At 53.3% G+C, this 14,465-nt stretch overlaps 1 protein-coding gene across 1 annotated transcript; it reads right to left on the bottom strand.

Moving 5' to 3' along the window:
• Positions 1-3,205: 3,205 nt before the first annotated feature.
• XKR5 (XK related 5) lies at positions 3,206-12,506 on the bottom strand. The gene is made up of 7 exons (XM_067294853.1): positions 12,449-12,506; positions 11,715-11,898; positions 10,355-10,536; positions 9,625-9,834; positions 9,058-9,227; positions 7,651-7,762; positions 3,206-5,691 (listed from the first exon to the last, which is right to left on the bottom strand). The coding sequence occupies exons 1-7, from the start codon at positions 12,504-12,506 to the stop codon at positions 4,553-4,555; spliced, it is 2,055 nt and encodes a 684-aa protein (XP_067150954.1). The 3' UTR covers positions 3,206-4,552.
• Between the last annotated feature and the right edge of the window lie 1,959 nt (positions 12,507-14,465).

Here is a 14,465-nt window from a genome sequence, read left to right as displayed (position 1 = left end):
GCATTCCTTAGGGCGTACGCCATGTGCAGGTATCAGCCTACTCCAGTATCCTAGAAACCCACATTTCGCCTTGGCGCCCATCCATCCCCGCCGGCTCCCATCTGTTCCTGGAGTATCACGTAGCAGCGGCAGCACTTCTGTGCGCTCCTGTCCTCCCGTAACCTGGACTTCAGGCGAGCGCCCGATGCCTGCACCGACACGTCCGCTTGGCGGCTGTGAGCGGCATCTCCCTCTGGCGGCTAAGGAACAGGGAGCTCTCCGGGGAGGAACATCTCCCCAGCGTGACTTCTGCAGCCTGGCGGCATCATTTTTCGGGAGAAAAATCGACTTTGCGCCAGAAGCAACGAGCATCTTCTGCTCCTCTCCCCAGCCAGAGGTGAGAAGGGCTCAGAGGGATATTCGGAGCACTGATTTGCAGCATGACGCTGTTGCTTTGAACGCCCCACGATCACGGCGCGTGCTGGTTTCCGCGGGTCAGGGGGGCGAGTGCGAAGGCAGGCTGCAAGGCAGCACCAAGCAGGAGGAAAACCCAAACCAGCACTAAGCAAGCTGCAAAAACGATCAGTGGGAAAGCCGTTGGGGTTACAAAACGTACCTATCGTGCGGCAGTCTGGTGTGATGAAGCTATCCAAGCACTTACATTGACAGCTCTGTTAAGCTGACACAACCAATGCTCATCAAAAGCAAGCACAACGCTTTGAGCACTGCAAATTTATTCCAATTCCCGCCCCACAAAGTTCTCAGCAGCTGGAAAGTCGTCTTACTCCAAAGAGCGTTTTAGACTTAACTAGGTATAGGACATTTCTATATGCAGAGACCTGTGGTTCAGACCTGGGATCGTACCTAGCACGCAGCACTTGAACCCCGGCATCGGGTAAAACAGGGCTCTCCTCCAGGCTAGAAGTCTCTAACAACAGCTAATTAGGTCTCGATTTCACATTGTCCCAAGGACAAGTGGATCTCTGAGCCCATGGGCATATGGGAAGGAAGACCCTCACCCCTACATCCCCTAGCAGGATGCTAACCACCAGGCTGCACCAATAACCCTCTCGTGCTGTCCCTCACAGGGAAACTAGGCTTCCCCCAGGCAGGGGAGCTGAGCCTGAGGTTTCCCTCGTTCAGACTTACCGCTCAACCCATCAGGGGTATCCAGTCACCGCCTCGGGGGTCAGAAATGTCAGGCTCGGCAGCACTTGGGCGCACACCCAGGCCCTCTGTACATTTGGACGTGCTCCAAGAAATCCCTGGGAATCGGATTCCTCAGGAATGGGTGCGCAAAAGTATATATTTTTATACTTTCTTAAACAGTCTGGCCATTTTTTTTTTTCTTTTCTTATTGGTCCACAGGCTAGTTGCACAATGACTATTTCTGTTAGACCTTTCCCTTGCACGGTTAAACCATACCATTGCAGAGTGAGCGAGAAGCTGTAGGATATAGCCCTCCCAGCCATTTCCTGACCCTTATCAATTTTTGCAGATATGGCAAAAACAGACCCATGACTGCTCAAGACAATTCCTGTGAAGTCCTGAAGCCTGAATTGTTGAGTTAGTGCAAAGCCTGTGGTCTGCTGTTAACAACAGCAACCCTATATTTACTGGGGTAAATATAGTTATCACTCACAAGCGCAGCAAGGATGGTTCTGCGTCTGAAGGCTCCTGATCAGGACCAAAGAGCAGATCTTCCTGGGGGCTTTTGCTTTTCCTACCTCACCCTGCCTTATGATAAAATGCATAGATCTGAGGGCAGCCCATAATTTGGCTAGCCAGCACTCAACCTATTAAACATTTGATTTTTGTCGTCAGCTCAACCACCAAAATGATCGCGATACCTGGGATTACAACTGCAGGGTGCAGAGCCTAGCCCAAAATTGCTGCAGCCGGAGGAGACGGTCCAAGGAGAGGTTCCTATCGTGAACAATGTCCCTGCTACTGCCATGCACTACAATCCTTGGGTTGGTGGGTTGTTTTCCTACCCGTTGGATTTCAGATGTTATGGGCCCTACTATCTGCAGCACATGCTCAAAATTCCTGGTCTTAATTCAGTATACATTTTCAATGATTTTTGCAATGTTAGCGTTTTAGAGCAGTATAACCAAAGCAGCATAACTAAAATCAGACCTCTCAGTCAAAGCTGTATTAATCACGTGCATATTATCGGGCAGGTTGCTGAGGTCAGCATTAAGGTGATACCACCCTCCCGACCCTTTCATGGGGTCGCTCCAGCCTAAAGGCTCTGGGATTACGAAGGGGAGAACGATTCTGGGAGGGAAAGGATTTTACCATCCTAGTCCTCGTCTGGTCCTGGTTTGGGGATGGGGTGAGCAGCTGCCCGGCTCCCAAAGCGCTGCCAACATCCCAGCTTGTCCGTGATCCCTGCTCTGCTCTTCCTTAGCTGTGTCATGAGCCACTGCGCATCCGGATCCCACCTAACAGGGGACACCACCACCGTGTTGAAGACCAACAAGACCAGCTGCATGCTCCACTTTCTCAGGTGCTCATTAAACTCACTGTGGGCTGTCAGCATCTGCACGACATAAAATCGGTCACTGCCACGTTCAGACCCAGCAGAACACGGGAAGAAGCAGGAGTTGCCTCCCTCTGTCTTTTCTCGGGCTGCGTCTCGCCCCAACACGGATTTCTCCCTTTCTATGGCCCATAGCAATCAAACTTACCCAATCTGGAAGGTCTTATTCCACCCTGCGAGGGTAGCAGTCCTCATGCTACCGATGTGTAATATCTAATCGGCAGGACAAGGTGAGGAGCTATGTTGTGCCCCCACCCCGATGACTTCCATGCCCAATTCCCAGCCGTTGCAAGCATCCCACGCTGGCCTTGCCCAGCACTGGAACAACAGGACCACCGCACCAAGGGGATCGTGGTTTATATAATGATAAAAATCTAAGAAAACAGAAAAATGGAGTTGCAAAAGTGCAGGTCAGGAAGCTGTGCAGGGGCTTACTTGCAAAACAGCGGGAGAGTGAGGTCCAACACCCCCTATAGCAATGTCCAGAGAGGACTTCTGTACGCTTAACATTTCAGCCCTTGAGTACCCCGACACGAGACACAGACACAGCAAAGGTCGGTTTGCTTTTTAAAGCAGTAGTTACGTATTATCAAAGATTAAAAAAACCCACGCTGAATAAAAACCTCAGCTCCGCTGCCTTCTGCGCGATGCAGCAAGCATGCACATAGCGAGGAGCCTAAAACAAGTCAGTGCAATTTTTTCCTCCCTGCAAAGCACAGCCGAAACGCAGCCGTGCTGGAGTTGTAATGGAGATACAGTACAGAGTTTTAGTCACGCTGGAAAGTAGCTTCACTGCGAAAGTAGCACCAGCCAATATGTTTTTCAGTGCGCAAATCAGCTTGACGAAACGTGTCTGCTTGGGTCACTTCTGAGCAGTGAATGCTAAATAGCAGTTGTGTTTTTTGTTTTTTTAAAAATAATTCATCGCATGCCTGTCCTTCCTCCCAGTTTTCATTGCCCCTTGGCACCAGCAGAGTGCAGCCCTCAGGGGGACAGCAGCGCTGCCAGCAGAACAGCTGGAGGACTCCGCCAGATGTGCATCAGCTGGGACCCAAGAGCTTACTCAATTCCAGGATGCCTTGTTAAAAAAATTTCTAATGAGGAAATTGTCCAAAATTTGGGTCAGAATAAATAGGCTGAATATTTCTTTCCTCTGATCAAGTTTAAAACAATTATCATAAAAATCTCAGCCCAGTTCTCTCAGGACCTATCTGATGTTCCTGTTCTAACCTAGCTGCTACTGATGGAGCATCCTTCTTCACCAAATGCTCGAGCCCAGGAGGGGCCATGTGTCAGGGGACATTTATTTTACCTGTGATTAACTTTAGGAAGTGGGACTGTGAACAAGCAAGCATGACATAGCCTTTTTAAATAATTTGGCATCCTGAGGCTGTAGTTTGCAGTGTAAAGAGGGTCTGGGCTCCTATTTGGCCCTAGCAAATGGATTGGTAATGTTCTCGAGATGAACCTGGTGGGGTTTCATAAATCAAAAGCTGCTGAGCCTTGCCTTAGGACTTGTTCTGCTCACAAAGAAGGCAACCCTCCATCTGAGAGGAAACTCATGATTTTTTTGTCTTAGGCACTTATTTAACCTGAAAAGACTCTTGCTTTGGCCATTCTCCCTGCCACCAAGGGGAAGTGGAGACAGCAGCCACATCTCCAAGCTGGAGACAGACTGGTGGCTCGTACAAGGCACTTGTTAAAGGATGTGTTTCAAGACATTGTCACAAATATATAAAAGGCAGAGTGCTCCAGCTGCCTAGCAGGATTGTTATATAAATAAGTTCAATAAATAGCTAAATATGGACTTTAAGATGCCTATTCTAACCTTTGAGCCTCTCTAAAACGGCAAGGAGAAGGTGCGGTGGGACAAAAGGAAATTTCCTAGCGATGAAGGACCGCATCTGCCTGGTGGCACGGGACAGTCTTCATGGGCAGGGGAAGCGTCCTGCTCCCTCTTGCCGTACCTTGATGACAGAGGTAGTTGCTCCAGTGCTGATCCTGGGAGGTGGTGCAGTGATTTACCGGTCACTCCAGCAACCCAGACGGACCCCTCCTCTCTGCCGGCCCGCTCGGTCCTTGCTGGGGGCACCTGGCGTCAGTCTTGGGGGTGGACGTGAAGCGCGGCTCCTCAGGCGGCCTCAGCTTGCTCCTCCCGACAGCAACCCACGTCCCAGAGGACGGGGTGCCCCAACGGCTACGCGACGCCGCGAGGGAGCCCACCAGCTCCGAGCCCTCCTCGGAGGCACCCGCCGCCCCGCGCTCGCTAGCGCCGCAGAGGGACGAGCTGCTCTGCAGACGGCTGTGGGCCCCAGGGCCCAGGATTGGGCTGATGTTCACCATCCCAAAGGGGAAGTCCTCTCCTTTTCCACCCAGGCGGTCCAGCGGAGGCTGGGGTTCGCTGTCTCTTTCCAGCGGGGCCCTTTGCGCAGCCGTTTCCGACTCCGCGCCAGGGGAGGCAATGCCTCCGGTGTTCGCGCTGAAGTAGAGAGATGAGCTCTCACAAGCCTCGGCTGGGTCCGAGCTGTTGGGAAAGGATAGGGCAGGGTGAAAACCCGGCTCTTGCCGTGCTCCGTGCCATGCAGCATTGCTGCCGCTCAGGACATCTTGTGTTACGGGCCCACGGTCCTCTCGTGAGATTCCTGCAGCACCGGGGTTGTGTTTGCCGCTTCCCCTGTTCCCTGCTGCCAGCAATTTCTCATCAGTGAGATCAGATTCAAAACCCAGAGGACCCATTTCCCTTGCCAGGAGGATAATGTTTACCCCGGGCTCAACCCTGGAGGGTTTGCCCGGCACCAGTCCTCCAGGGTAAATCTCTCCCACGCCACCATCTCCAAAAGTTGCGTTGATCTTGGAGATATCTCCCGTCTTCAAGGCCAGCTTTACCAGCAACCAGTGGTGATGGCTTGTCCAGTCGTCCTCTGCGATGTGCCCTCCGGACTGCAGGAGTGACGACCCGTTCTGGTTCCTGGAAGCCATCTCTGTCCTTTCCACCACCAAGGACTCGTTGTCTCCCCGACTTGAAATTCCCAAGCTCTGCCCTGCTTGGGAACCAGCTCCATCATCACTGGTGGCCACAGCGCTGCAGGATTTCTCCAGGAAACCTTGCCAGATCTCTGTGGACTTGGGGTGGAGCAGGCTGTAATAAACTGCCAGAGCTGCAGTGCCTGGAAAAGAGCAGAAACATATCAAGGGACCCTTCTGCCATCATTTCGGTGAGGTGTGCAAGAAAAGCTAGGTCAGATCTCGCTGTCTTCTCCCGATCAAGAGACCCTTTGCAGAGATGCAGCTGGGCATGAGGTGTTAGAACAGCACTTGTTTCAAAACTTAAACATTTAAAGCAGTGCAAAAATCCCACTTGAGCAGCTTCCTGGAAAGGGGAAAAACATTGGAATACAACATTTTTGGCAGCAGAACACTCTCAAGACAGAATTTCCTAAAAATCCCGATTGATTTACAGACTGACAGGCACATGGAGAAGCAGCCAGCAGGGCATGGACGTGGGTGACCGTGAAGCAGCAGAGGTGAGCCCAGTGATCCTTCCCGTCTCGCAGCATCCCCATCCACTAGCCATTAACGGGAAGACATCAGCAGGGTTTCACCCACGTTCACTTCTTATTCTAGGGGAAGGTACCGCTCATTCCTCCTGGGGTAGTTTTCACCAGCCAAGATCAGGAGAAATGCTAAACACTTATTTCCATCCTAAACTTACTCAGGGCCTGAGGAACAGCTTCTGTTCCAGCCCAAATTTGTCCTTTCTTGGATACGATGACTTGTGCACAGGCAGCCTGGGGAGACCCACGGGAGCCCTGCGCACAGGCGTTACAGCTTCCCTCTCCCTTCATCACAGCAGGGAAACACGAGCCCGGGGGGAACCTCACCCAACAAAACAGCAACTCCGACCCCTGCTGAACGACAGTGGCTTGTCTGTCTGTCTGCTGGGCCATTCACTCAGACAGGTGGACCTCGGGGACAGGACTTTCCCCAATGACAGTTTTGCAAATAGAGATGCTGGTGGGGTTGTTTGCAAGTGTTATATGACCTCTCTCCTGCTTCAGCTTGTTTGTGCATTAAAGCCATGGGACATTAAATGCACCATGGACACAGCTACCCCACCATGGACATAGCTATGCCATGGTCATATCTATCTCCTGGCCTTCTGAGCAGGGAAGAAGCAATAATCCTCCAGTTTTCCTCCTCAGACGGGTTACTGAACCCCCTCCTGAAGGGTGGGTTGAAGCTCCTTGTGGGTGGAGAAGCAACTTTCCTACTCCAAGCTCTCCATTTACACAGGGGGAGAGCACAGAGAGGTGGAATTAGCTTCCTTCTTGGTCCCCATCAAAGCAGGGTAACACACTCACTGAGTGTTGGAGCAGCAAGCTCCAGGACAGCATTTTCCATGAAAGTCACTAAACTCTCGCAAAAGAGGCCTAGCGTCCTCCACAACGCAACGCACATCTAGTCCTTGTCGTGAAACCACCCCAGTCCCGAAGCCACCTCTGACAAAACCTTCTCCATCCCTTCTCCATCACATACCAAAAAGTCTTCTCCGTGGACACAAAAAGCACCTCCATTTACAGAAACACCCCCGGTCTTTGAAAGAAAAGAGGGGTGGGAGAAAGCTGCTGTAGCTCTGCATGATCCCACACCAGCACATTTACAAAACATACAAATCCAGCCCGTTACTGCCAGTCAGTCACAAGCCACCTTCATATTTCATCAATGCTTCCATGCAATGTTCCCCTGTATTATACCACTGCTGGCACTGTTTGCCAAACATCAGGAAGCACAGTCAAAAAAATATGCTTAGAAAGCATGCAGATAAAACAGAACTGCACATATTGTATTTGTTGGCAGTATCGGAGACATTTGGTTACAGCTCAATCATTTTTACAAACCTCCCTTTCCACTGGTGGAATTTTAAGACATGATTTTAAGAACTGAAACCAAAGGTGTATTTATGCATTATAAAATAAATACAGCAACTTCAGCTGTAGGAAACAAAGCAAATATTCTGATGCAACTAAAATAACCAATGATGATGATTTGCATAACTTGAAACAGGCCGTCCGAGGCTATCTGCCTCCCTCGGTCGGGCTCTAAAAATCAGTTGATCTCAATCTCACCTATTAAAAACCCCGACGTGACGGCCCCGGTCAGACACAGGCTATTCCACAGCTCCGCCTGCAGGAACTCCGTGGCCAGCAGCAGCAGGAGGGTATTTTCCACCAGCATTATCTGCAGAGCAGAGGAAGGAGAGCTGTCACTCGTGTCCTAGTGACGGCTTTGGACATGCTTCTAATGACATTAAACACCCACTTTCCAGCCCCTGCCTATTTAATTTGCACTTGTATGGAAAGCTCCCTTTTGTTTCAGCCTTCTCTGCATTCAGGTGGAGTTTCTCTTTGTTTTTTAAAAAAGGGAGAAAGTTTCCACAGTCTTTTTCTTTTGCTCCAAAGACTCTACTGATATCGTCTTGAAAGCACCAGCATCAGCCCAGGACTGGGAGCAACTGCAGGTGCTACAGTACAAAGCAAAACTCCGTAATTCTCAGTAAAATAGCAGCAGTCAGTATTTAAAACTGGTTGCTGAACCACGCTTTCTTCAAGGTCTCTTTTTTTTTTTGTTTTAGATCTCAAAAAATAATTCTGGCAAAGCAGGACAACTGCTCTGACGAATTCCCGTCGTTATTAAGATGTTATGTGGTTGCTGCTATGAAATACAGCTGGAGCAGAAAGCGTATCCACCTTGCTGACAGCACGGTTTGGGGGGAAGTGCTGGATCTTTACCATGTGGCAATGCGAACGATGAGAAAGGAGAGTCTGAAAACATCTCAAAGGGGAAATCACTAGGAAAGGTCCCCGGACACTTGCTGTCAGGAGAGGTGCTTGTTGGTTAGCCCCTGGGTGAGGATTTTTGGGGACCCCCTCTTTGGGCTGTGAATTCCTGCTCTTGGAAACTGCTATTAATGAGTCTGAAGCCTTGGCAGGTGCTGAACGGGGTCAAAAGAGCAGAGCCAAGAATAACCAGGCTCCCAAGGTTTGGAGCAGCTCGGGGACAAGCCGGACTCCCTGCACCAGCCAACTGGAGCATCCAGCCGGACGCTCTCCCAGGCGCATCTGCCCCGTTTTGGCAGCAGGTATTTTCAGAGAGGATCGAAGCTGCTGTTCAAAAAACTAGCCATGTACGTGAAAATATATGCAAGTTAACATCAGCACCTGGGAGCGGAGGCTCTCAGGAAGGATCTGCTGACACATTGCTAGTCTGAGCAGGAGACGATGGGCTGGTTCTCCTGAATATAAGGCATGACTGCCTCTGCTAATGCCTTCCTATTAGTGCCTGACAGTGCGGGCCACATCGTAGGATGTTCAGGAGACAAAAAAAAAACAAAAACAAAAACAAAAACAAAAATTCAAAAAAACAGCTCACCACACACATCTCTTCTGCTAAAAGTCTTCAAGTTTCACTTATCCTCCTGCCCCCATGCAAAATCTGCAAATCCATGCAAAATACTGAATAGCCTGGGCACTTACCGCATAAAACACAGCCACTCTGAGCTTGGAGGGACCGGGCCGGACATTGACATAGCAGAAGACATACACGGCTCCCAGCAGGCAGTTGAACAGCCTCCAGCGGCAGGACGATGTCACGATGTCCGTCTGCTGAGCCACCAGCCAGAAGGACATGAGCAGCCAGTGGACACCTGCGAGAGGAAGGCACAAGAGAGAAAACCTGGAGAGCTGCAGGTGCTGCTAGTGCGCTGCCACGCTGCGGAGCGCTCCCTGAACCATCACGCCATCTCCTTCATCCAAGCAGGAGGGAGGTCAGGTCTACGTGACAAAGCTGTGGCAGCACCTCTGGCTGATAACGCTCCAGGTGCCAGGCAGCAACACTGGCCCAGGAGAGCTTTTGCTGGCTTTCAAGGAGATGTGGGGGCACACAGAGAGCAAAAGAGCTGCCAGACATTGCGTCTGCACCAAAGGGCTGGGTTGGTGTAAACACAGCAGATGGGATGAGGCCGTGCCAGGTACCCAAGTACCGGTAGCATCTCTCTGGCCGAAAGCAGGACACGACCTATGAAACATGAAAGCTGATCTTACCAGCCACAGCAAAAACCCAGAAGGAATAGAGCCTGGCAAAGAGCACCAGGGCCAGGACCCTGGTCCCCAGCATCCCCGTCCTCCACAGGAGCAGGCAGAGGAGGGCCGCTGCCGGCAGGTAGAGGTGGCCCGGCTTGAGCAGGCACGCGAAGCGGCTGTAGGAGACCAAAGCCCAGGCGAGGGAGAGGAGGGACAGCCCAGCGCTGACACCTGCAAAAAATATTTTGACCTCCTTCAAAATGCTTTCTGGTCTCCATCACGTTCTCACCCTGGCATCTCCCTGCCTAAATATTATTAGACACGCAATGCACTGAGATTCAAAGTATGATTACTGTTGGCAGCTTCTTCGGGACTAAAGATCTGCTGGGACGTTCCTGGGGGCCAGCGTTCACCACATCCCTGAGGAGCACCAGCTGTGCAGTGGCCCATGTGCCATGCTCTGGAGAAGCGTACAGATAAGCATGGTGCGCCAGAGGGACTTGTTATGCTGAAGTTACTACCAGCCACGTGGTAACTTAGAAAAGACAAATCCTCTGATGCCCAACAGGCAGAGCTCCAGCAGTTACTCTGCAGCCCAGCAGCTCAGTTACTCTGCAGCGTGCTCCTCCACCCAGAGCCTACCCTGCTCTGCATCCTGCCGCGTGGCAACAAACATCACCCACCCAAATGCACCATCATCTACAACTCAAAAATATTCTTTTATCTCTCTGCTTGGAAATTCCTGGCTTACCGGGGAAAAGGCCCGTCCGGTCCACAGCCACGACGACGTACGCCTGCAGCAACAGGTGAGGCAGGCTCTGCAGCAGGGCTTCCAGGAGCCGCAGGACAGACGCGTCCCCTTGCTGCATGAGGAGCTCCCCGGCAATGCCATTGCCCCTCGCCTTTGTTGTCGTCTGCAGAACATCCCAGTACCTGGAAGAGTCACAAATGCCGTCAGCGTGCTGTGGAGCAAGCAAGTCAAATTGGCTCCTTGCGTGCCCACAGAAATGGAGTTCACTTCACGGGGTCAGCCTTTCGGCAGTGCTTACCCAAAAGCGGGCATTGCAATGAGCTCCGTGCATGCTGGTAGAGCCAGTATTGACCCTAGGAGCCAACTGCTCTAGCAGTTCACACGTCTACAAACATGTCCCCACTCCCGCCCACCCTCTCTGCTGTGCGAGGTTCCCCCTACAGCCACCTTCTCCCCCACAGTCACAACCCCTCCCCGTTGGGATGTGTTTGCATTGCAGCTTTGCTGAGAAACGACGACCCGCCTGCACGTCTTGCACTCAAGTAAATGCTGATGTTCAACAACTCCAAGTTAAATGGTGAAACCTGGTGCATGCTCTCAATACAAGTTGCCACCTTCAGAGGTGGGGAATCCTCACCCGAAACGCCTGCAGATACCTCCTCCCCCACGAATGACTGCAACAGCGATTGCCCAGCCTGCATGCCGAGCGTCTGCTTCGATCTCTGCCTCCTCCCCAGCCTGACGCCCCGACCTCCCTCCATCCTGCCACCAGCTCCCGCTCACCCTTCTCCATCCTAGAGAAAGACTGCAGAGCAGCTAGACACAACTGGAAACCCAAAGTATTGAATGAAGTGCAAACTACAGTTCCTAGTTATTAGCTAAACATCACACCCCCACCAACAGGTTCAACAGGGATAAAAACAAGATTATTGCTAGGGTCTTCTACTGAAATACAAATGCATGTGCACACACCCAATGCTTCCTCTAGCAACAGATGCAGAAGGTCAGAGAGGATAAAACTATTCCCCGAATTAGTATCGGGACATGGAAAGGGTCATGCAAAGCTATTTAAAATTGGGAGAAGGCACTAACTGCCAGCCAGATGCCCAAACCTGCCAATTAAAATCTCATATTCCCCCTAATTCCTCGCCTACAACATCACTCTGCAGCGAGGGGGCTTGGGAAGTCCCAGGAAAGCCTCACTCCTGAAATGCAAAGCATCTCCTGCGTAACCTGAGGGCCAGCGCTGCTGCTGCTGGTCCCTCCAGCCGCACGTTGCATAGAGCATCTAAATTGCGGTTTATCCTCGAAAGACGGGACCAACAACGCGGCACTCGGGTGCCCGGGGCGCGTTTCTCACCGCTTCCAAATCCCCAGCTGCAGCACGTGGAGCACCACGAGCGAGCGGCCGGGCCGGCGCCCGTCGGCCCTGAACCACAGGGCGCTGAGGAGCTGGGCTGCGTAGCCGGGCACAAGGCAGGACACGGTCAGCCAGAACCAGACGTACTGTCCAGAGAGGAGATAGTGGATGATGGCGCAGAGCCCTGGAGAAACGGAGAGGCGCAGCTGGAGGATGCCGCGGCCGTGCATGCAATACCTAACGAAATACCTAGCAAAATACCTAGCAAAACCCCCAAATTCAGCAACTGCACAGCCCCGCGTGACCACGCATCCCCAGCACAGCTGAGTGAAGAAAGCGGGAAGGAGAGGGAGAAACTCTCCCGCCTGCAGCTCCCGCGGCCCTTCTCCAAAAACCGCCCCAGCAAGCGGCAACGCACAACTGGGCGCAAGCTGCAGGAGTGCGGGTTCCCCGCGGCGGCTGCAGGAGGGCGAGAGCTGGCAGCTCGCAGGCTCGGCGGCTGCGGGGGGGGGGGGGGGGGTTGCGGCCCCCCGGTTTTATCTCCAGCTTGCAAGCGCCGGGGGCAGCAGCTCAGCAGCTGCGCGGGGCCGGAGCCTGCCTGCGCGGGAAAGGGCGCAAAATAAGGGGAGGAAAAAAAAAAAAAAAAGGCGCGCAGCCACCCTCCCCGCGCGCGCACAGCCGCGCAACCTGCGCACATCCCCGCGCAGCACCCGCTGTCCCACGCGCCCACTCACGCGCGCATCGCTCCGCCGCCAGCAGCGCCAGGCAGAGCCCCGGGAAGGCCCCGCGCATCCTGCGCGCCCCTTCCCGCGGTGGGGGGGGGGAGGAAGAGGAGGAGGAAGAGGAGGGCGAGCGGGCGCCCTGCCCCTGGGCGGGCGCCGGGGCCGGGCTGCTTCCGTGCCCGCCTCTGCACTGGGATGGGGCAGAAGCGGGCAGGACCCGGCGCTTCCCCTGCTCGGGGGTTTAGCACCGCGGCTGCCTGCACCAGGCAGCCCCCCGGGGGGGGGGGATGGGGGGGACAACCTCAGCCTCGGCCCGTGGGTGCATCGCCATGGACCGACGCTGGCCTGCACCATCCGAGACCGTCCAGGCTACCGTGCGCTTGGAGTTCGTCCCGAAGTCTTCCAGGTTAGCGTGCATTTGCAGAAGTTCATCCCAAAACCTTCCAGGTTATCGTGTGCTTGCAGAAGCTCATCCCCAAACCTTCCACGTTATGCACTTGCAGAAGTTCATCCCCAAACCTTCCACGTTATCGTGCATTTGCAGAAGCTCATCCCCCAAACCTTCCACGTTATGCACTTGCAGAAGTTCATCCCCAAACCTTCCACGTTATCGTGCATTTGCAGAAGCTCATCCCCCAAACCTTCCACATTATGCATTTGCAGAAGCTCATCTGTGGAGGGTCATGACAGGGTTAAACTGGTGGAAAGTTGCAAGTAGCAAGCAACAGGAGTCTCAGACAAATGTACCCAAGGACACGCTGGTCCAGCTGGGAATGATACATCCTGAAAGAATGAGACATCCTGAGAAAGTACAGATAAACTAGCAGAAGCCAGTGGGAACCAAGGTTAAGGGCTAGACAGCTTTGCTAAACAAGCAGCAAGGTACAAGGCATGACCGCTGCGTGCGTGATCGGTGCCATGATTGGCTACCTGTGACATAATCTGTATGAACCACCAATCAAGGGTCAAGGCGCCGAATACCTGTACTTATAAAATAGGCAAATTGCTGAATAAAGATGGAATTGAACCTGCATTCTGTGAATGCGTATGATTCTTTCCCGTTACTCCCGCGGACCGCGACATCTGGTGACCCCGACGTGATACCGAGAAGGAGAAGCCGGCTTTGCTAAGAGTTCGAGCAACGGGAGTGGATACCGCCTGGGAGGCTCGTGCCTGGGGAAAGAAAAACGAGCCTGGCCGTCCGAAGAAAGACGGGAGAAAAGGAAAAGTCGTCGCGACGCATCTCTTCTGACCGGTGAGTCAGGCGCCCTTGTGAGGCGGCGGGCGGTATGGGGAGCGCTGTATCAGCAGTAGAAAAGGCCACGTTGGAGAAACTGTTACAAGTGGCGGCACAAACAGAGCGACAGGTGGAGCGCCAGGCGCTGGTGGACTTGCTGTGGTGGGGAAGGCGGCGCGGTTTGTTACGGGAGTCCAGCCAGGCCTTTAGCGCGGAAGCCTGGAAGGAGGTTGGGAAGGAACTGTGGGAATCCATCCAAAACGGAGAAAAAGAGGCCAGGCATCTGGCCAAAACATATCGAGAGGTGCGGCTCATGATCGAACAGCTGCACGGGGAGGCACAGGCGACCGCCGCCATACGGAGGGCACTGCAGGCGGAGCCCCCTGCGGCGGCACTTTCGCCGGGGAATGAGGACGAGGGAGCGGAGTGCGCGGTGCCCGTCTTTGATACACCATCCTCGGGGGGGCCCTCGGTGATAGACGAGCCCTCCCCGCCATGCGCGGCACCTCTCTCTAAGCTAGAGCGGGAGGCTTGGGGGACTGGCACAGGATATGAGGACTTGCCACCGTACAAGAAAGGGGACGTTGCTGACGCCTTTGCCGCCCCCCCTGAGCCGTCCACTCCCCCCATGGAAGTGGATCCGGCCGCTGTGCCATTACCTGGGGAGGAAAGTGTTGATCTGACTGAATATTCAAAGAAAATGGAGGAACTGTTGGAGGAAATGAGGAGGCTGGATAGGGGGTCGAAAAAGGCGCATGTGAAGGAGGCATATAAGAAGGTGCATCAGGCCAT

Source organism: Apteryx mantelli, chromosome 3 (assembly GCF_036417845.1).
Source record: "Apteryx mantelli isolate bAptMan1 chromosome 3, bAptMan1.hap1, whole genome shotgun sequence".
NCBI classification, from domain to species: Eukaryota; Metazoa; Chordata; class Aves; order Apterygiformes; family Apterygidae; genus Apteryx; species Apteryx mantelli.
The sequence above is the reverse complement of the archived record's forward strand: the minus strand, read 5'-3'. Positions and strand labels throughout refer to the sequence as shown.